This window comes from Leucoraja erinacea, chromosome 11 (assembly GCF_028641065.1).
Source record: "Leucoraja erinacea ecotype New England chromosome 11, Leri_hhj_1, whole genome shotgun sequence".
Lineage (NCBI taxonomy): Eukaryota > Metazoa > Chordata > Chondrichthyes > Rajiformes > Rajidae > Leucoraja > Leucoraja erinaceus.
In genome coordinates, this window is record NC_073387.1 from 8,185,654 (window position 1) to 8,207,054 (window position 21,401).

The 21,401-nt window shown below is 41.4% G+C and overlaps 1 protein-coding gene and 1 long non-coding RNA gene across 6 annotated transcripts in view; one reads left to right on the plus strand and one right to left on the minus strand.

The window, feature by feature from the left end:
• Positions 1-21,401, plus strand: part of LOC129701436 (dedicator of cytokinesis protein 2-like) — a 671,641-nt gene that overhangs the window by 620,846 nt on the left and 29,394 nt on the right. The window contains exons 41-42 of the mRNA XM_055642616.1: positions 9,869-10,010; positions 16,820-16,901. Coding sequence (XP_055498591.1) covers positions 9,869-10,010; positions 16,820-16,901 — 224 coding nt within the window. The remainder of the gene's footprint in view (positions 1-9,868; positions 10,011-16,819; positions 16,902-21,401) is intronic.
• The window catches only part of LOC129701438 (uncharacterized), a 68,648-nt gene continuing 47,490 nt past the window's right edge, over positions 244-21,401 (minus strand). For 4 of the 5 annotated variants that reach the window (XR_008724198.1, XR_008724196.1, XR_008724197.1 and 1 more), the window contains 4 exons: positions 16,339-16,375; positions 15,049-15,156; positions 13,082-13,244; positions 9,891-10,027 (listed from right to left, as the gene is read on the minus strand). This is a non-coding gene — a long non-coding RNA (uncharacterized LOC129701438). Of the gene's footprint in view, positions 618-9,886; positions 10,028-13,081; positions 13,245-15,048; positions 15,157-16,338; positions 16,376-21,401 lie in introns of those variants that run through there. The other variant, XR_008724195.1, reaches the window with a different exon arrangement.

Sequence of the window (21,401 nt, forward strand, 5' to 3'; positions counted from 1 at the left end):
AATGACGTTTATGTTTAGTTTTAGTTTTAGGTTTAGGTTTAGGTTTGCCTGACCTGCTGAGCTACATTTTGTGCTTTGCTCAAGATTTCAGCATCTGCATTTCTTTGTGCGTCTCTCTTAAATATATTTTTTTCTCACCAATACTCAGGCATTTATATATCAGTTATCCTAACCTGAAATACTGCCAAAAAGGTGATTTAGGCAGATTCAAAGCTAGTACTTCAAAGGGCTATTGGATATATATATATATATATATATATATATATATATATATATATATATATATCAGAGCTTAAAAAAAGGGCAGCTAAGAAAAAAAGAGTGAAGATAATATGTAATGATTTTAAAGAGCCTGCATGGTGTTATGTCAAATGGCTTAATCTTCATCTTAAATTAGCAGAACCAAATAGCACCGAGGCTGACCAGTGTGGGCATGGAAGCAACTTTCTTGCAGAAAAATAATATTTACTCAAAGAATGAAATTCCCTGAACCGATTACATGCTGCAGCTATTCTGGATGACTAATGATGCAAAAGAAATACAGAAAGTGGTTCCATGCACCATCATAGACATTCCTTATCATCAAAGGATACACGAAGGGAAAGAATAGCGATAACCTGGGGTGAAAGAAAATTGCATTTTATTTGGTTGTGAATAGAATTGAAAATGTTGTTAACAGCACATTATTCAAGCACATAAGTATTTGGAACAGTTCTCAGACACGTTTCATTTATCTCGAGTCTTAATCCTCTGTACTATTTTTCTCCTACCTCTTAAAGGTCCTTTTCGCTTGTGCGATGAAAGGTTACAAAGTTTAATCCTCTGCAGTTTTCTCTGAACTGAATTTTTGTGCTTATTGTGTATTTGCTTCATTTTACCCAATCTCCAGCTGGAATACATTTGCCCACTCAACCTGCTTCTATCAATTGCAGCCCAAAATACCAGGCACATTTAAGGAAAGCAAATGGCCTACTCTTATTATCAGTGCTTCCCTTCTCTATTGTAATCATTGTAATTACAATGCAATGGAGCCATTGTAATATAGGCAGCACAGTGGTGCAGTGGGTACAGCTCCAGCGATCCTAGTTCAATCCTGACATTGGGTGCTGTCTTTGTAGAGCTTGCACCTTCTCACATCACATGGTGTTCCCCCAGGAACTCACATTTCCTTCCACAACCCAAACAAATCTGGGTTGACAGGTTAATTGCCCACTGTAAACTACTCATCATGTGAGTAGGTTGTGGAGAGAGAATGAATTGTAGAGAAACATTTGTGGGAATAAGTTTGATGTGATTGCTCTGAGAACGGACATGGACTCAATGGGCTGAGTAGCGCCAATGTGGTATGAAAAAATATGAATAAATAGGAATTGTGACAGCTAATTCTCATGCAGGAAAGTCTCATTGCAATCACAACACAACAATCTGTTTTTTTTTGTGGAGCAAGTTGAAGGATAAAAGTTGGCATATATACATGGATACTTTCCCTGCCCTTCCATGAGAAATACCAAGGGATCATTATGTACATCTGAAAGGATGGGTTTCTCAACAAAATTAATGCATCCAGTAACATATTGAATAAAGACAGAAAATGCTGGAGTAACTCAGCGGGACAGGCAGCACCTCTGGATAGAAGGAATGGGTGACATTTCGGGGCAAGACCCTTCTTCAGACTGAGAGTCAGGGGAGAAGGAGACACAAAGATAAGATAGTGTGAGGTGTAAAAATGAGATATCAAAGGGGATGCAGATTTAAAAAAAAATGGATCATTGTTAACTGGGGAAGTTGACAACGAAGGATACAGAGATAAAATTTAATCATGGGAAACAGTCAGACTGGTCGGAGAACTGGGAAGGGGGAGGGATGGAGAGAGAGGGAAAGCAAAGGTTACTTGAAGTTAGGGAAGTCAATATTCCTACTGCCAGAGTGTAAGTTGCCCAAGCAAAATATGAGGTGCAGTTCCTCCAATTTGTGCTGGGCCTCACTCTGACTGGGCCTCACTCTAACATACTGCTTTGTATGTATTGCCTTGAATGATTGGCCAACATTGTGCATGGGCCCAGAATTGTTTGACCACAGTTGAACCAGGGAGGCAGAACCTAACCCAAGTTTGATATGTGTAGGATGGAACTGCAGATGCTGGTTTAAACCGATGATAGACACAAAAAAGAGTTACTCAATGGGTCAGGCAGAAAAGGAATAGGTGACGTTTTGGGTCAAGAACCTTCTTCAGATTGCAAAATGAAGGGAAAAGGAAACAAGAGATAAAGATGGTGATGTAGGGAGATATAGAACAAATGAATGAAAGATATGCACAAAACTAACAATGATAAAGAAAATAGGTCATTGTTAGCTGTGGATGAGGTGAGAACGAGTTACAGACAATGACTCAAAAACACAACTTTGATGGGGGAAGGTACAACTTGGGTGGGGGAAGGATGGAGAGAGAGGGAATGTCTAATTGAAGTTAAAAAAAAGCGATGTTTATACAACAGGGTTGTAAGCTGCCCAAACAAAATATGAGGTGCTATTCTGGTTGGATCGATTCTTGTCTAGTGGCAATGTATGTGGTGGTCTTGCTTCTAATTAATATCATGAAATAGATGAGCAGATAATTAGATCAAGGCATCCTAAAAGAGAAGAAAGTCAGATATACATTGTTAGTAATAATTACCAAGAGGCAAAATATCCCCCTAAATCCACAATCTTGACTGTTGTAATGTGTATCATAGAATGCACATTACCATTCACCAATCAGTTCTTTTTTGTTTTAGCAAGTCGGATGATTTCAACTAAGGCATGAAGGTCCTGGAAAATACATATACTGCAGCAGTTAAAATCCTGTTTCTATGGCAACGCAAAAACTCACAGTTCATACAATATTTCAATGAACTTTGAGCTTTGAACTCCTTTTAGCAATGTGCTTCTGTTTTTCTTTCCCCCAAATAGGCATCTGCATCATCACAATGTTTAACCTTCAGAAATAAGGTGGTCTTGAGATCAATGAAAAGTAACAATGTCACAAAGGTCCAATCCAAACTCACCTACATTTAGTTTTACTAGAGTTGGGAGAAGTAACCAAACCACTTACGAGAGATATAATGCTTGTTTAATCTCTCCTACATGCGCCTGATCAATCTTTATTTCCAACTGGCAATACATTTTTTAGATTTCTCAAGAGCATCAAAGAATACAGGGAAATAGAAGCAGGAGAATCTATGTAGAAATGTTACCCCAAGGTAGGTGTCATGCCTCATGAAGTCCTGAACTACCACTGAAAATCATGGGAGTGCCACCTGATCACATGTTGCACATTGTCAAATGTCTCTGCATGTGCTGCGAGGATAATATAAATAGAAACAGGGGTAACACATTTCTTGCTCCTCTTCTGCCATTCAATGTCTTCATTGTCCTTATTGATCACCTTATGGCCCTGTCCCACGGTACGAGTTCATTCCAAGAGTTCTCCCGAGTTTGCCCTGATTCGAACTCGGAGATTTACAGTAATGGTCGGTACTCGGGGCTCTCGTGGACATTTTTCAACATGTTGAAAAATCTTCACAAGTCCTCCCGAGCTTACCTGCCATTAGCGAGTCTTCCCGAGTACCTGCCGTTAGCGTTACGAGCCGTTAAGAGACGTCCCCGAGCTCCGAGATACCCGCTACGTTCATTCTCCGTACTTACCACGAGTTTGATTTTTTTTAAATTCGGGAGAGCTCTTGGAATGAACTCGTACCGTGGGACAGGGCCGTAAGTCTTTGGTGTTCTGAGGTAGGACTCCAACAGCCATGCCATCAGTTCACCTTCTAATCATGGGTTGTTTCAAGGATAAGCGCTTTCTCACAAAAATATTTCACAAAGTTTTTCAACAATAAACCAATGCCAAGAATAGTCTGAGTACAAGGAATTTAAAAAAAACACATATGATGATCTCCAGTATCAGCCAAGCCATACAATGGAGCAGGGAAGTTATGGCAGGTTTAAGTTCAACACTATTTAGGCCACAACTTTGTGCTCTTGTGGTTGCCAGATGTAGCCAGAACTGTACAATTATAACTCTGGCACAGTGAAGGCCGAAGGTAGACATAACTGAGGTGTAAACATTAAAAGGGGCCCAGGTGGTGAAAATACAAAGAGCTTCATTTTGTTTACTTAAGGAGTCAGCAAACCAGGGATAGAATAGATTTAAAAATAATGGAAGAAGGATGTGAGAGGAGATGAGAACAGAGAAAACATTTAGAAACACATGTAAAAGACAGTTAGACAGGTACATGGATAGAACAGGTTTGGAGGGATATGAACCAAACGTAGGCAGGTGGGACTAGTGCAACTGGGACATGTTGGTCGTTGTGGGCAAGTTGGGCTGAAGGGCCTTCCACATTTGTGTCACTCTGTGACTCTATGTCTCTATGACAGAGTGTGTGAACCTCTGAACTTTGATACCTAATGGAGGGTGGGAGAAGGGAATGGTGGGAGAAGTGGGGAAGAGGGTGATGGAGGCAAGACCCTCATCTCATGCAAAAACTGCCCAGATGTGACGTAAAATCAAGGGTTTCAATGCGGGAGGTGATTGGATTGATCTTTTCTAGCTGGCATGGTCACAGTGGAATAAATAGCTTCCTACTGTGGAAGATCATACATTTTCCATGATTCTGTAATTCTAAACCACCATCATGACTTTGCACCAGCATCAGTTCCCCAGAGAACGGACAGAACACATTGCTCATACTTCGTGTCACTTCTGTAGGATACAGCACAAAAAGGAAGCATCATCATTACTAAGGCAGCCTTCTCAAAGACATGTCAACCTTGGCCAGGATTCGGAGAATATCTGCTGGAGGTGAATCCTTTCATTTCATTCCATCAGCCTGGATCCATAACAAGAAAGCAGCCATACATGGCATTTCTTTGTGGGGACTTCAGCCAAATTAATCTTGATTGCTGAAATAACATGCCAATGTTAAAGTTTCAACTGGGAAGGAAAATGCTTAACTGCAATACTTCCAAACATTGGCTAGTTGGAGGTAGTTGTGTAGAATAGAGGGTTGAGTTAATGCGGCCTTTATTTATAGCGAGAGTAATCATCTATTATTTATTCAGGTAGGATGTACTTTCACACAGCAACTCTCAATAGTGCAGGTGGCAGATGTCCTGACTGGATAATTTGTTGAAGACATCACCTGGTATAGATCTGAGTTGTGTAGATACAGAAGGAGCACTAGTTTGCCTGCTGCTCTGTGACATGCTACAGATGGTGGTTATAGGCAAGGTGACCATATGTCAAGGATATGAGGAAGCCAGAGTGTTGTAAAGTCAAACATCTGGCAGGTTGGAGCAAATGTCAATGCCATTTGTAAGTGAGAGAGACTAGGTTGCAGGGTAATGGGGGAGTGGGATTGATGGGGTTTATCTGACAGCTGCCATAGACTTGATGAGACCAATACTCCTTCTGTACCGTAAGGCACTACTAAAAATGAGAAATATGCTATTAGGTCCAACTGGTTTATTTGACGACATTGATTAAAACTCCTACTACTTGAACTTTTATTTCAGATTGAAATATCTTGGACACAAACAACTGCAAATACCGATTTATAAAAAGACTCAAAGGTAGACAAAAGTGCTGGAGAAACTCAGTGGGTGCAGCAGCCATCTATGGAGTGAAGGAAATAGACAGCGTTTCGGGCCGAAACCCTTCTTCAGACTTCGTCAGTATTTCCTTCTTCAGTATTTCCTTCGCTCCATAGATGCTGCGTCATCCGCTGAGTTTCTCCAGAACTTTTGTCTACCTTTGATTTTCCAGCATCTGCAGTTCCTTCTTAAACATATAAAAATACACAGTTCTGGAGTAAGTCAATGGGCCAGGCAGCATCAAGACAACATGAATAAGTGAAGTTTTGGGTTGGGACCCCTGTAAATTATATGAGAAAAAAATCCTGCATTATTGAAATATCCTTTTATCTTATAGCTATGTCTTCTCATCTGAGAGTCTCTTACTGTTGGAAGCAACTCAATATCTCCCCTATTAAACCCCATTTATGATCTTATATGTTTTAATAAAATCACCATTACTTCTAAATGCCAAAGAAAACAGATGTGACTTTTTTTTTAAACATTCATGATAGGATAACCCATTCATTTCTGGAATCTTTCGAGATCTGTCTCCAAGGCCAGGATATATTTTCCTAAATAATTGGGCCATAACTGTAGCAGTACTCCAGGTGCGGCCAGCGTCCGATATGGTTGTAAAAAAAACCCATCTCAATTTCTAAACTCCAAATCCCTAACAAATAAAAGTCAAAATGTAATTTGTCTTTCTACTTATTTGTTGTACCAGCCTACTGGCCTTATGCGTTTCATGCACAAGAGCTCTGGATCCCTCTTTACTCATCTTATTTTCAATCACCCACACTTAAATGTAATATCACTCACCATTTATCAATGAGAGCAATGTCTTTAACTCCTTGATTAGTTATCAGTTTGCTTCTACACTCTCCTGCAATATGAAACCTTATTGCAAGCGATTTGAGATTTTTTTTTAAATTTCTGCTTTACCTTTTATTTCATCAACGTGTTCAGTCAGATTGACTTTCCTGTTTGTTGAAATCCAGGTTGCCTACTCATTACTAAATGTATGCTTCTAGACTTATTTTTTATAATGTCTTTGCAGAAGGATTTCAATATCTTTCTCCAAGTGATATTAAGCTAACTGGTCCATGGTTTCCAGGACATTATATTTCCCTTTCTACTTAAAAGGAATCATATTAGATGTCTGCCAGACTAACACTGTTTTATTAGATAAAAGTTATAAATTTAAAGGGATAGTCTTCCGTCTTTTTGCCATTTCTCAGGTTGGCTCCCATATTCTCATCTGCTATTTTCCACCATTAGGTGGCTTTTAGTATTAATCAAATATCTCTTTATTTCTTTCAAGCCATGAAGATTCTGACGTTATTAGTTGTGTTCCATTACTACTCCCATTATGTTATCTATAATTAGTAAAACTATTGCACTCACTTCATCATAGAAACATAGAAAATAGGTGCAGAAGGAGGCCATTCAGCCCTTCGAGCCAGCACCGTCATTCATTGTGATCATGGCTGATCATCCCCTATCAATAACCCGTGCCTGCCTTCTCCCCATATCCCTTGATTCCACTAGCCCCTAGAGCTCTCTCTAACTCTCTCTTAAATCTATCCAGTGAATTGGCCTCCACTGCCCTCTGTGGCAGGGAATTCCATAAATTCACAACTCTCGGGTTGAAAATGTTTTTTCTCACCTCAGTCTTAAATGACCTCCCCTTTATTCTAAGACTGTGGCCCCTGGTTCTGGACCCGCCCAAAATTTGGAACATTTTTCCTGCATTTAACTAGTCCAGTCCTTGTATAATTGTATATGTTTCTATAACTCCAGTGAATACAAGCCTAGTCTTTTCAATCTTTCCTCATATGACAGTCCCGCCATCCCAGGGATCAATCACGTGAACTTACGCTGCACTGCTTCAATCACAAAGATGTCCTTCCTCAAATTAGGAGACCAAAACTGTACACAATACTCCAGATGTGGTCTCACCAGAGCCCTCTACAACTGCAGAAGAACCTCTTTACTCCTATACTGAAATCCTCTTGTTATGAAAGCCAACATTCCATTAGCTTTCTTTACTGCCTGCTGAACCTGCACGCCAACTTTCAGTGACCAGTGTACAAGGACACCCAGGTCTCGCTGTACCTCCTCCTTACCTAACCTAACCTAACCCCATTGAGATAATAATCTGTCCCCTTGTTTTTGCCGCCAAAGTGGATAACCTCACATTTATCTATATTATACTGCATCTGCCACGCATCTGCCCACTCACTCAACCTGTCCAGGTCACCCTGCAACCTCCTAACATCCTCTTCACAGTTCACACTGCCACCCAGCTTTGTGTCATCCGCAAACTTGCTATTGTTGCTCCTAATTCCCTCTTCCAAATCATTAATATATATGGTAAATAGTTGCGTCCAGTTCTTGTTCCATCTGACAATTCTTCACGTGGGCTTAATTTGATGGCCAGTTGAACAAGACCATAGTTTTTAAAACTGTCGTTCTTGTTTTCAAATCCTTCCATGATTTCATCCCTCCCTATCTTAATCACTTTACATCGGAAAACTCTCTCTCACTCCCCACCCTCTGACACATCATAAGCAGCCTGTATTTAAATGCCCTAATCAACCTTCATTCCTCCGTTTTTTGTAAACCAGCATCTACAGTTCCTGGTTGCTACAGTGAAGTAGAAAACTCTGATTATTGAGTATAGGCAGCTCACAGAGCAAAGCCATTCCTCCAGTAATTTTCACTGAAAACAATTCTCCTGTGGTTCTCTCAATTCTTCCCCTGATCAATGCCAGGGGCAATGTAACAGTGACCAGTTAAGATACTGGCATCCATTACAATCAACTCCACATATGCACTGTATCTGTGATCTTCATTTGTTGTTTTTTTTGCAGGATGATAAAATCACTCAAGCCCGAGTATTAATTAACTGATAGATAAGTGTGATTTAAATGAAAATTTCAATTACTTGCTGGTTATTGTTTATGTCTGGTAGATATATAATGTTCACTGTTTAGTTTAGCCAAAGTACAAGAAGAATGGAAGGCAGTGTGGCTAATCTGCAATTAAAATCGCTTGTAGTTTTATTATCCCATTATAAGCAGGGCATTAAAACTGAAGAGAACCCATAAAGCACGGAATGCACAGGTCCAGGAGAGATACCTGAGATATTAAGATTATTACCAACAGAAAACAAAGAAGTGACTCAATAAAATGTTCCACAGGCTTAGGAAATGTCTTTCACCATTCAAACTAATTTATTCCAAAATGTTTGTCACAAAGGGTTTAATTGGTCCATTTTGTCACTTGTATTTGTGAGACATCACTGTGCTTTGATTGGCTGTCTAATATCCTCAGTATTATAGCACCAACTATATTTAATTTGCTGTGAATGGCTTGGCGGTAGCCAGTGTTTCAGTATGAGTATTGATTTCTCTAACTTCAAGTAGCCCTTGCATCCCCTCTCTCTCCATCCCTCCCCCACCCAAGTCGTCTTGTGTTCAGTCTCATTGTCTGTAACTCGTTTTCCCCTAGCCCACAGCTAACAAAGGCCTGTTCCCTTTATCATCGTTAATTTTTTGCATATCTTTCATTCATTTGTTCTATATCTCACTATATAACCGTCTATATCTCTCGTTTCCCTTTCCACTAACTCTCTGTCTGAAGAAGGGACTCGACCTAAGACGTCACCTATTCCTTTTCTCCAGAGATGCTGTATGACCCGCTGAGTTACTCCAGCTCTTTGTGTCTATCTTTGGTTTAAACCAGCATCTGCAGTTCTTTCCTACACCCCTCAATCAATCGTTTGTTGACCCAATGCAATTCTCCTATTGAGAAAACTTAAAACAGATACCTTTCAACTTCTGGTCAAAGTACATGTACCACAGTACTTACAGGTCTTGTTTGCTTTTTCCGTGGAAGAAATTAATTTATAATGTATCTTTAACTTAACTCCCACAATGTTCAGCTATTTCTTTTCTCCAGAGATGCTGTCCGATCCACCGAGCTACTCCATCTTTTTATGTCTATCGTCCTTATAAAATGATCTACACTGATACAAACTTTTATTATGAATGGGCCATTTTTCAGCTTTACTCTCAAGCTAGTGCCTGGTTTGTTTGCCTGAGATAGTTGACAGATCCAAGTGCCAGTAAACACTGGTATAAAGCAGCTCTCAGCTACGGAGTCCTGTCCATCAGGGTCGATTGAGAATGGCCAATATCATGTAACTAAGGAAACTGGCTAAGAAAAGGTCTTCTTATGTTTCCACCCACAGAACAAAGTGTTTATCTACCGTGGGAAGGAATATGAGCGCAGAGAAGACTTTCAAGGTCAGTTGATGACAGAGTTTCCAAATGCTGAAAGGATGAACACAACATCGCCTCCAGGAAATGACATCAAACACTCCCCCGGACAGTGTATCCTTCAGGACGGCCTGTAATACAGATAACATCATTAGCTGTGTAATAATCCGCTCTTTACCCTGTTACAGGATGGCACAAAGACGAAGCTGTTCACAGTTCTGTTGCTGCTGCTTTTATTCAAAGATGATTAAGGTTGTGCATTAACTCATTGTTGTTCTTATTATAAAAACAATACTGATTCAGTTAACATAACGGTGCGCCCTAATGTCACAGGCCCTGACACTTCGTACGGGTGTCAGGGGTTATGGGGAGAAAGCAGGAGAATGGGATTGCGAGAGAAAGATAGAAAGCCATGATTGAATGGTGAAGTAGACTTGATGGTCCAAATGGCCTAATTCTTCTCCTATCACTTATGAACTCATGTACATTTATGCAGCACACTACTTAGCACAGCTGTCTCTCAACTACAGGGGCCTGATTTCTACCCCGACCTTGGGCGCTGCCTGTGCAGAGTTTTCACGTTCTCTTTGTGTCCAGATGCTGGGTTTCACATTTCAATAAACTGATAAGTTGCTTTGGTATTGAAAGTTACCCCTAAATAAGAATGTTATTGGTAAAAAATCAAGTGGGAATTAGGAACGCTGTAGTGGGATTAGCTTGAAGAGGTACAGGTAAGTAAAAAAGGAAAGGAATTCCTCTACTCTGAGCCAATGGACCTGATGGGCTTGTTTTGTGTCATTATAAGGTAACAATTAGCATAGAAATAGGCAACGTTTTGGGTCGAGACCCTTCTTCAGACCTGAAACGTGGTCTATTTTCTTCGCTCCATAGATGCTGCCTCAACCGCTGAGTTTCTCCAGCATTTTTGTTTACCTTCGATTTTCCAGCATCTGCATTTCCTTCCTAAACATTCAATCACGGCTAATCAATCTTTCCCTCTTAACCCTCATTCTCCTGCCTTCTCCCCATAATCACTGATCTGATCATTTACTAATCAAGAATCTGTCAATCTCCGCCTTAAAAATATCCATTGACTTAGCCTCCACAGCTGTTGGCTTAAATAAATTCAACACCCTCTGACTAGAAACATTCCTCCTCATCTATTCCTAGAGGTATGTCCTTTTATTCTGAGGCTATGGCTTCTGGTCCTAGGCTCTCCCACTAATGGAAACATCCTCTCCACATTGATCCTATCCAGGCCTTTCACTATTCGGTAAGTTTCAATGAGGTCCCCACTCAACCTTCTAATCTCCAGTGAATACTGGCCCAGTGCCTTCAAACGCTCATCCCATGTTACCCCAATCAATCCTGGGATACAAAATCGATATTTCCATTTCCAAAATTCAGCTGCATTAAAGTCACTATATTACACATTGAGTGCCTCTGACTGAGGGTGAATTTGCTACCACAGAAATCAAATTGAAGTCACTAAAAAGTGCCCTGCATTTAAACCAGAGTAGTGCTGATAAATCATGTGAGGCATAGCACTTGTGGAGAGAGCTCTTGCAGAGTGAACGTTTGATAAAGGCAATATGGAGTGGGGTCAGCGCCCAAGTACATGGCAGGGTGAGAGTCAGAAAGAAAAGATGCTGGAAGCCTGAAATAAAAACAGAAAATACTGGAAACTCACAAAAGGTCAGAGAGCAGCTGCGGAAGGTGGAACAATTAATATTTCATGTCTAGGAACTTCATTTGTTTTGTTAACTCTTTCTCTTCCTTCAGATGCTGTCTGGCCTGCTGATTTTTTTATTTGCACGTGCTGTTTTACAGTGATCCCCCTTTATCAAATTGGATGTAAATCCTCTGCAAATCAGACACATCAACCTCTATGTGATTCTGACCCAGTTAGCAGGATCAGAATGCAGGAAGAGTAAAAATGGGGTGAATGTAGAATTAGTGTAAATTCATGCTTTGGTCACCAGAGACTTGGTGGGTTGAGGTGTCTGTTCCTGTGCAGTAACTCTGTATGTACTACAACCATGTGAAAGTCACCCTGTATTGTGGTGACTGATCCATCACTCTACAGGTTCACTGTGCACAGATCAGCAAAACTCTACAATGCTGAGTGTGGGAGAACATGTACATTCTGTAGCAATGTTACAACATTTTGAGATTTAAAAAATCAAGTCTGCAATTTATCCCATCAGATAAAGCATAACAATAAGTTTAATTTGACACCTAATTCACTTTCATATCTCAAGTAATAAAAAAGTTATGGCCATTTTCATACTCTGAAATTAGCATCTTGTTCCCTATTGATTTTCTATGGACATAACAAAAAAGCTGTGATCATGGACAATCAAAAGCCCGTAGCCTTCTTAAAAATTAAAAGAACTGAATGAAATTTTCAGTTATCATAGATTGAAGCATTCTGAAACAAATATAAAATAATCTTACTTGGATGACCTGAAATTAAAGCATATAATTAGTTAGTTACCCAATTGTAGCTAATTTCAAACTTCAATTACTAGATCTAAACATCTATCCATTTCTTAATAAATGATTAACATTTTTAAATAGCCTAAGTGTCCAAATAATATTCACAAATAATTCACAATAAAACATGATTTTTAAATCTCATTTACATCAATTTATAGGCCAAATGGAAGGAATTTAGTGTTCAATTGCTGTAAATTAAAGTCAATTTAAATCGGCTTTCTAGTGGGTTCCTGTGAACGCGCTGGTTTAGAACGTTCACATTGCGCTGGATTTGTGCCCTCAAATGCCCAGAAAAATACTGCGGGATATAAAGAGCCCAAAATGAGCTACTCGCTATAGTAAACTTTATATACAGGGTTCTTAAGAAGCCCCTTTTAATGTAAAAATAAGGTACATACCTTTAATTGTTTGCTTTATAAAACCCTGGGGCTGCGAGAGGTCGTGGGTTTAGAGAGTGATTTTTAAACTACTATAACTATTATACAAGGCCATAAAAACTAATAATACCTTTTGCGACGGGGTCTTTCAGCGATTTTCCGTTAATGATTTACTAGGCTGAACATTTTCGATTGCAACAGCCTAGTAAAAATCGCGTTTTAAACCCGCCCCCTCTAAACAGCGCCAAAATCACGCACACGGGGTGGGGCAGATTCTCATCGAAGATTCAGGTAGGATTTGTAACATACCTACATTCTGGAGCTTTCAGGTCAACCCCTAGCGTGGTTTGCAACTCAACCGATCCCAGCTGGAACACGAATAAGTGGGCTACTGTTGACAATCACTGGTAGCTGTAGTTAGATGGCAAGTTGTTCATTGATAGGGAGAAACTGTTTCCTCGTGTGAGTGAATCTAGAAAAAAAAGGCAGCATTAATATCAGACAGATGGTGACAGATCAAATATAGAATTGTGAACAGGGCTGAGAACATTCCATGCATTGCTGTGTCGAATGTTGAAACAGAGCCTTGGCACAGGAGGGTGATCTTATTTGGGTGCATAAAATCATGGGAGGATTAGATCGGGTAAATGCACAGAGTCTCGTGCCCAGAGTAGGTGAATCGAGGACCAGAGGACAGAGGTTTAAGGTGAAGAGAAAAAGCTTTAATAGGAATCTGAGAGGTAACATTTTCACACAAAGGGAGGTGGGTGTAAGGAACAAGCTGCCAGAGGAGGTAATTGAGGCAGGGACAATCACAACATTTAGGAAACAGTACCTGAGGGGCAACTTTATTTTTACACAAAGGCTGGTAAGTATATGGAACGAGCTGCAGGAGGAAATAGTTGTATTTCACCCATATCATTCTAAACCTCAATTATCCATATACCTGTTCACACAGGTACATGGATAGTTGAGGTTTAGAATGATATGGGTGAAATACAGGCAGGTGAGACTCATACAGATGGGGCATGTTTGTCGGTAGTTGAAGCTGAGACTATCCCAACATTTAACAAACAGTTAGACAGGTACATGGATAGGACAGGTTTGACACATATGGACCAAATGCGGGCAGGTGGGACTAGTGTAGCTGGGACATGTTGGCCAGTGTGGGGAAGTTGGGCCGAAGGGCTTGTTTCCACACTGTATCACTATGACTCTCTCAGTAGCTGGGAGCTATATGGGGGACATGGAAAAGAATGAGAAGGCAGGGAAAGGGTCGGAAAAAATAATTTAGAGTGTTAGGGTGATAGAGTGTGGAAACAGACGCATCAGCCAAACTTGCCCATGCTGACAAACATGTCCCAGCTACACTAGTCCCACCTGCCTGCTTTTGGTCCAGATCCCTCCAAACCTCACCTATCCATGTACCTGTCCAAATGTTTCTCAAACATGATCGTACCTGCCACAACTACCTGCTCCAGCAGATCATTCCATATACTTACCACCCTTTTTGTAAAAAAAATGTTGCCCCTCAGGTTCCCATTAAATCTTTCCCCCCTCACCTTAAATATTTGTCCTCTGGGTTCCAAATTTGAATAAAAAAGGTTCACAAGGAGCAAAAGAAGAACCAAGTAGCAGACCTGAGTGCTCAGAAAGCAAAAGAGAATATAAATTTAAAGTAAAACTGAAAATGCTGGAAACACTCAGCAGGTCAGGCAGCATCTGCGAAGGGAAAAACAGAGTTAATGTTTCAAGCCAAAGGCCTTACATCAGACACAGGAATGTCTCAGATAAGATAGACAACTTAATTCCACATTCACTGAGGAAAGTACCCAACCTTTGGCAAACGCAGCGGCTCACTGCATGGGAATTACAGATGGTGAATTGTGGCCATCTCTGTATATCATTAGGAAGAGCAGCTACCAGTGAAACCATTAACATACTTACTGTTAGCAGTCAAAGAGACAGAGTGAGCATTACAAGAGTAGAAGCAGGTGGGCAGAAACTATTGCAGAGCAAACAGGGAGGAATAACCAGACGTTAAGTCTGAAGAAGGGTCTCGACCTGAAACGTCACCCATCCCTTATCTCCAGAGTTGCTGCCTGTCGCGCTGGGTTACTCCAGCCTTTTGTGTCAATCTCCGATTTAAACCAGCATCTGCAGTCCCTTCCATCTGTGTTTGTAATTCAGTTAACAATGATGTAGTACCATTCATGTGTGAGAATTCTGCTATTTGGGGAATTCTGCAATAACAAGGATAAGATTGAAAGACCTACCGGCACTGACGAAGCAATCCAATGCACAAATTGGTGTAGCTCCCAGAATGAACTAACCTGGTGCTGTCAAAAAAGGTTGCAATGCCAGGTGCTGCAGATGTTGGAAATCTGCAATAAAACCAGAAAGTGAAGAAATTCACCAGATTGTGCCAGCAATGGCTGCCTCGCCAACAGTCGGTCTGTCCTTTCCTTCTTTGTGTCAGTTTTGTATATGTAATATATGTGTGTGTATGTTTATGTGTGTGTATGTATGTTTTATAGTGTTCTTTAGCTTGTTCCATGTGTGGGGTGGGGGGTTTCATTTTTCCTAATCTCTCACCTTGACGGAGATACAATTTTTTCTGAGTCGTATCACCGTCCGCACTGCGGCCTAACATCATGGACTTTGTGGCCTTTCCTGGAGATTGACCGGGAACTCCATTGCGGGAGCCTGCAGGACTTACCATCACGGAGTTCGCGATCCCTGTCGGGGGTCATCTTTGGGGCTCCAATCATGGATGCCGGCTGGACTTTAACATCGCGGAGCCCGCGGTCTCAGGTTAGAGATCGACATCAGGGACTCCAAGCCACAGGGGTTTTGACCACCCCTACACAGGAGTTTTGATCGCCCCGTTGCGGGGGCTTTGACCGCCGGCCACGGGGGCATCCATCACCCCAACTGCGGATGGTTCAACTGCCCCGACCGCGGGAAAATAAAGAGGAAGGAAATTGGACCTTATTGCCTTATATCACAGTGAGGAACATGGGGAATCCACTGTGGTGAATGTTTATGTTAACTTTTATGTAGTTGTGTGTCTTGTGGCTTTGTCTTATTGAGTTCCCCCTGCTACAGGTACCATGTAAACCCGCGCTACCTGCTCCATGGTCGGATAGTCAACGAATAAACTGTCTCCCCCACCTGGTTTGCCAGGTGAGGAGGGGGCTATGGACCCCCAGCAGGACCAAAAACAAGACCTGCCAATGGGCGGATGAGTTTCTAGCGAGCCAATGGCCATCCATACTTCAGTAGAAGTTGCGATCACTGTCGTACATAGCATTGTAAGGAATGATGATAAAGCACACACACCAAAATCCTGTACTTCCAGAGGCGGAAGTCTGCAGGAACTGGAGGACAGAGATGTGTGGTGCGTCCGTCACCATTCCCGTTGGAAACCAGCACCACTGCGTCGCAAATGTTTTCAACAATGATGAATGAATGAATGAATGAATGTGTCTTGTTTTTTTTAGTATGGCTGTATGGTAATTCGAATTTCACTGTACCTTAACTGGTACACCTGACAATAAACTGACCTTAAAACCTTGAAGCATTCATCATGTCAGGCAGCATCTGTGGAGAGCGACAGAGAATTACAATTTCAGTTTGCCCTTTCATCAGAGCTGGGAATGTTTGGAGATAGACATTTGTTAAGATGCAGAGAAAAATGGGAATGGAGGAGAAAACAAAAGGGAAGATCTATAATAGGATGGAAGTGTGAGATCCTCTGACAACATGAGATGAAAGCGCAAGGTGGTAGGACAAGTAAAGGAACTGCTAGCTAAAAGTGCAAATGGATATCTGTGGATCCTAAATAAAACAATGATCTAATAACAATGGCAATAACAACCCGTGTTTATCTGTGCCTTTTGCAAAGCAAAATATCCCATGGTGTTTCATTTTTTTAGCATCTTCCCTCTCCACGCTGAGTTCTGATGTAGCGTTTTAACATGAAGATTATTAACTATGACTGTTACATTGTGCTGTTCACTATGTCCTTAACCTGCGTTCGCACAGTCATTCAGTGTTTCACTGTCCAGCCGGTCCTCGAGGAACAGTCGCGTTTTAAGAACAAGCCCGTGCCTGACCAGGTTATCAAGTAAGTATGGCAGCAGCTCAATGGCACTGCTTGAATGGATATTCCTCAGTCTTTTAGATCATTTCCTGACCATCACTACCATTCCATCAGCTCTGTCCTAGCAGGTGATACATGGAGTATGATTGATATAATAGTTCTAACTGAGCTGAACCACTGGATTTGGGATTCAGGGATCTCCCTCTTTGGCTCTTATACTCTACTGTGAGAGGAAAAAAAAACATGGGTGTGTGATTAGGATGGAGGCGATCTCCATTGTGGTCGGCTGAGACTAAAGGCCATGTTCACTTCAGGGGGATCTTGAGTTGGAGGCAGGGTAGAAGAAACCGTTCATTCACACTTGGATCATTTTCCTTCATCTGACCCAATTGCCAGTAAACAGGATGTGTTCTTCAACTGTGTAGGAAGGACCTGCAGATGCTGGTTTAAACTTAAGATAGATACAAAAAGCTGGACATAGACACAAAAACCCTTCAGACCCTGAAGAAGGGTCTTGACCCGAAACGTCACCTATTCCTTTTCTACAGAGATGCTGTGTGACCCGCTGAGTTACTCCAGCTTTTTGTGTCAACGTTGTGTGATTCATCTCTTAGAGGTCATGAGTAAAGAGCCTCAGCATTGGTAGGAGTGTTCTGGTAAGCTCAGTGCCCTCACACAGTATTTCCCTGGCCCTTTAAGCACCGTAAATGGTAGCATCATGGAAGTCTTTTGAGGTTTATCTCAAGCTGACATGCCAATGGAGTATCGAGGGGGCATGCAAAATTGTGGATGGAGCATTTAGACCAGTGGTTCCCAACCTTTTTTTGGCCATGCCCCACCTAATCACCTCTAAAATCCTGATGCCCCCCCCCCCACATGTGGTGATATATCATTCTTATCATTTCAATACCTTGGTTTAAACAAGCTTCAAAAGAACATGGTTCAATAAATAAGGTTCTCCCATGACCTCGCGCGCTTCGTGCGACGTGCATGAAGAGCGATGGCGCGGTGATTATGTAATAACTACACAATAAAGACCTTTTTTACCCCCAAAAAAATATTTACTCAAAATAACATCTGAAACATAAACTACATATGTTTACCTGATGGAAAATCCAAAAAAATTAAAATTGGAAATTTGGACCCAGACCTCCTCAGTTGCGCTCAATTGCCCCCCTTAAAAATCAAATTGCCCCCCTGTGGGGCGTACGCCCCACGTTGGGAACCACTGATTTAGACCATGCATTCAGACTTGGGTGGATGTCAAGTAACCCATGGCAAAATGCTGAAGATGAGCAAGGTTGTTCTTTCTATTGCGGTGTTCTCCAGAATTAGAAGACTTGTTTTTCATTTATTTTGATTTGTTGCTAATTGGCTATGATGATAAGAGAACAACCTGCTTTGACAACTGAAAAAAATATCGTTAATCTAGACTCCAGTCCAGAACTATTCATCCAGATACAGAGGTTATTTCCCAGTTTAGTTGAATTTATTATTACTGTCTTGTGTAGAAAGATACTGTGAAAAACTTTATTTGCGTGCTATCCATTCAAATCATATGATATATGAGTACAAACAAGCCAGACACAAGCCATTAAAGAGAAACATACCACAGTCCAGTTATAGAGAAAGTGCTAATAACAGAAATATGTGCATGGTCTGCAAAGAGGTAGGCTGGGAGATCAGGACTACATCCTCGCTTATGGGAGAACTATTCAGTAGTCTGATAACAATTGGGAAGACGTTATTCCTGAATCTGGTGAAATATGCTTTCAAGTTTTACTATCTTCTGCCTGACGGGAAAGGGGAGAAGTGGGAACAACCGGGATCAAAATTGTCCTTGATTATATTGGTTGCCTTTTAGAGGCACCAAAAAGTGCAGATGGAGTTACTGGAGAAGGAGACAGGTTGATGTCATTGACAGGGCTACTGTATGGCCACAACTCTCAGCAATTCCTTGCTGTCTCTGTGGATAGAGCTGTTGTAAACCAAATAATACATGTGAAGGATAAAATGATAGGAAGTGCATGGGGTTGTAAAAGGTTGAATATCATGTGATGGAATATTTGTGTCTAAGCTGGGGCTCTAGCTGGAGGGCCACGAGGACTGTGCTCTGTGGATCCACAGACCTTTGTCATTTTGCTTCCACCTCCAGCTCTCTGTACATGGTTTCTGAGCCAGGATCTTGCTACCTTTCTCGCTGGCTCTGACAATATAGGGTGGCTTGACATTTAGAGTAGGAGGTTTTTATCACAATGTCGACATACTTTTATCACGAGGGATGGTTCTCACTTTTAGATCTGCGCTGCCCCCTTGTGCTCACTCTGTTAAATATTTTTACAAACCCTTTGTGCTGGTTGGCCTTGGGGAGGCGAGAAATGTGACTGGCTATTGTCCACAGTTAGGAATATCAGAGTGGCTTCTCATCAGTAGTGGCAGGTCATAGTTAGGTCTAGGGAACTCAACATCTATACAGCATAAACTGGGTTATACGATATGATATGATAAAACTGTATTTATCCAAGGAGGGAAATTGATCTGCCAACAGACATAAAATACAAGATACATGAAATCAAACATATAAAATTCTTAAGGGACTGGATAGGCTAGATGCAGGAAAATTGTTCTTGAAGCTGGGGGAGTCCAGAACCGGGAGTCCCAGTATAAGAAGAAGAAGTAGGCCACCTAGAACTGAGATGAGAAAAAACGTTTTCACCCAGAGATTTGTGAATCTGTGCAATTCTCTGCCACAGAAGGCAGTGGAGGCCAATTCACTGGATGTTTCAAGAGAGAGTTAGATATAGCTCTTCTGGCTAACGGAATCAAGGGATATGGGAAAAAAAGCAGGAACAGGGTACTGATTCCGGATGATCAGCCATGACCATATTGAATGGCGGTGCTGACTCCAAGGGCCAAATGGCCTACTTCTGCACATACTTTCTATGTTTCTATGTTAAAGTGATGAGTGGAAAATGCAGGATTGGGGATGTCCAAAGAATGGGGGAGGGGCGGGAGGGGCGGGTGGGGGAGGGAGAAGGGAAGTCAGTCTACCTCACGACAGAAGGGGGAGGAGTTGTACAGTTTGATAGCTGCAGGGGAAATAATCTCCTGTGGCGTTCTTTGCTATTTAACTTGAAACTGACCATTGTGCAAACTGATTCCCACCCATTTTAGTTTCGGAAAAAATCATTCAGAAATTGCTTTTTCATATTTCCCAAAATGTTAATGAGGCCTGCCAGAAAGAAATTATCTTGACGGAGTAAGTAATGTCTTCCATGCTAAACAGGGTTCAGCCAGGTCTCTGTTCTACTCCCTATAGGTTTTAGCAAACAATCTTGAGGATTCTAGGGTTTTTGATAAACTACTGAGAAACATTTTGGTTGTGTTGTTGACTCTGTGTAAAAGGGATATGTTAAGCCTAAGATAGACACAAAAAGCTGGAGTTAGTCAACAAGTCAGATAGCATCTCTGGAGGAAAGGAATGGGTGACGTTTTGGGTCGAGACCCTTCTTCAGGCCCTGTAAAGGCTGTCAATATGTATTCCCTATCTCAGTGTAAAGGGACTGTGTTATCCCAGATTTGGTTGATAAGGTATATTCTGTAAGCCCACATTGCTTATTTAACCAACAGTACCTTGCCTCGGCACTGCGGTAATGCACACACATTAAATTCTATCATGCTGCTCTAGCCTGCAGCCAACTCAACCCATTAAAACAATTGTGAAATAAATTATTTAAAATTGCTGAAGACTTAATAGGGTAGGTCATAAGTCATTAGAGCAGAATTAGGTAATTTGGCCCATCAAGTCTACTCTGCCATTCAATCATGCCTGATCTATCTCTCCCTCCTAACCCCATTTTCCTGCCTTCTTCCCATAACTCCTGACACCTGTACTAATGAAGAATTTATCAATTTCTGCCTTAAAAATATCCATTGATGGCCCCCACAGGCCTCTTTCAAAGAATTCCACAGATTCACTATCCTCTGATGAAATAAGTTCCTTCTCATCTCCTTCCTAAGGGAACGCCCTTTAATTCTTTGGCTATGACCTCTAGTCCTAGACTCTCCCACAAGTGGAAACATCCTCTCCACATCCACTCTATCCAAGCCTTTCACTATTCAGTAAGTTACAATGAGGTCCCCTCTCATTCTTCTAAACTCCATCAAGTACAGGCCCAGTACCGTCAAACGTTCATCACGAGTGAACCCACTCTTTCCTGGGATCATTCTCGTAAACCTCCTCTGGACCCTCTCCAGGACCAGAACATCCTTCTTCAGATATGGTGTCCAAAATTGTTCACAATACTCCAAATGCGGCCTGACCAGCACCTTATAGAGCCTTAGCATTACATCCCTGTTTAAAAGTGCGCGTTTAGCGAGTGAAACCACATGCATTGGCTGGTAGACAGCCCTTTGGAGTGGATACAGGTAGTTTCCTGAGGTGGAGGATGACTTGGTTCAGGTATAACACACCACCCGAGGAAAAATCCCGGATGCATCCTGTGGAAACCACAACAATGGGCA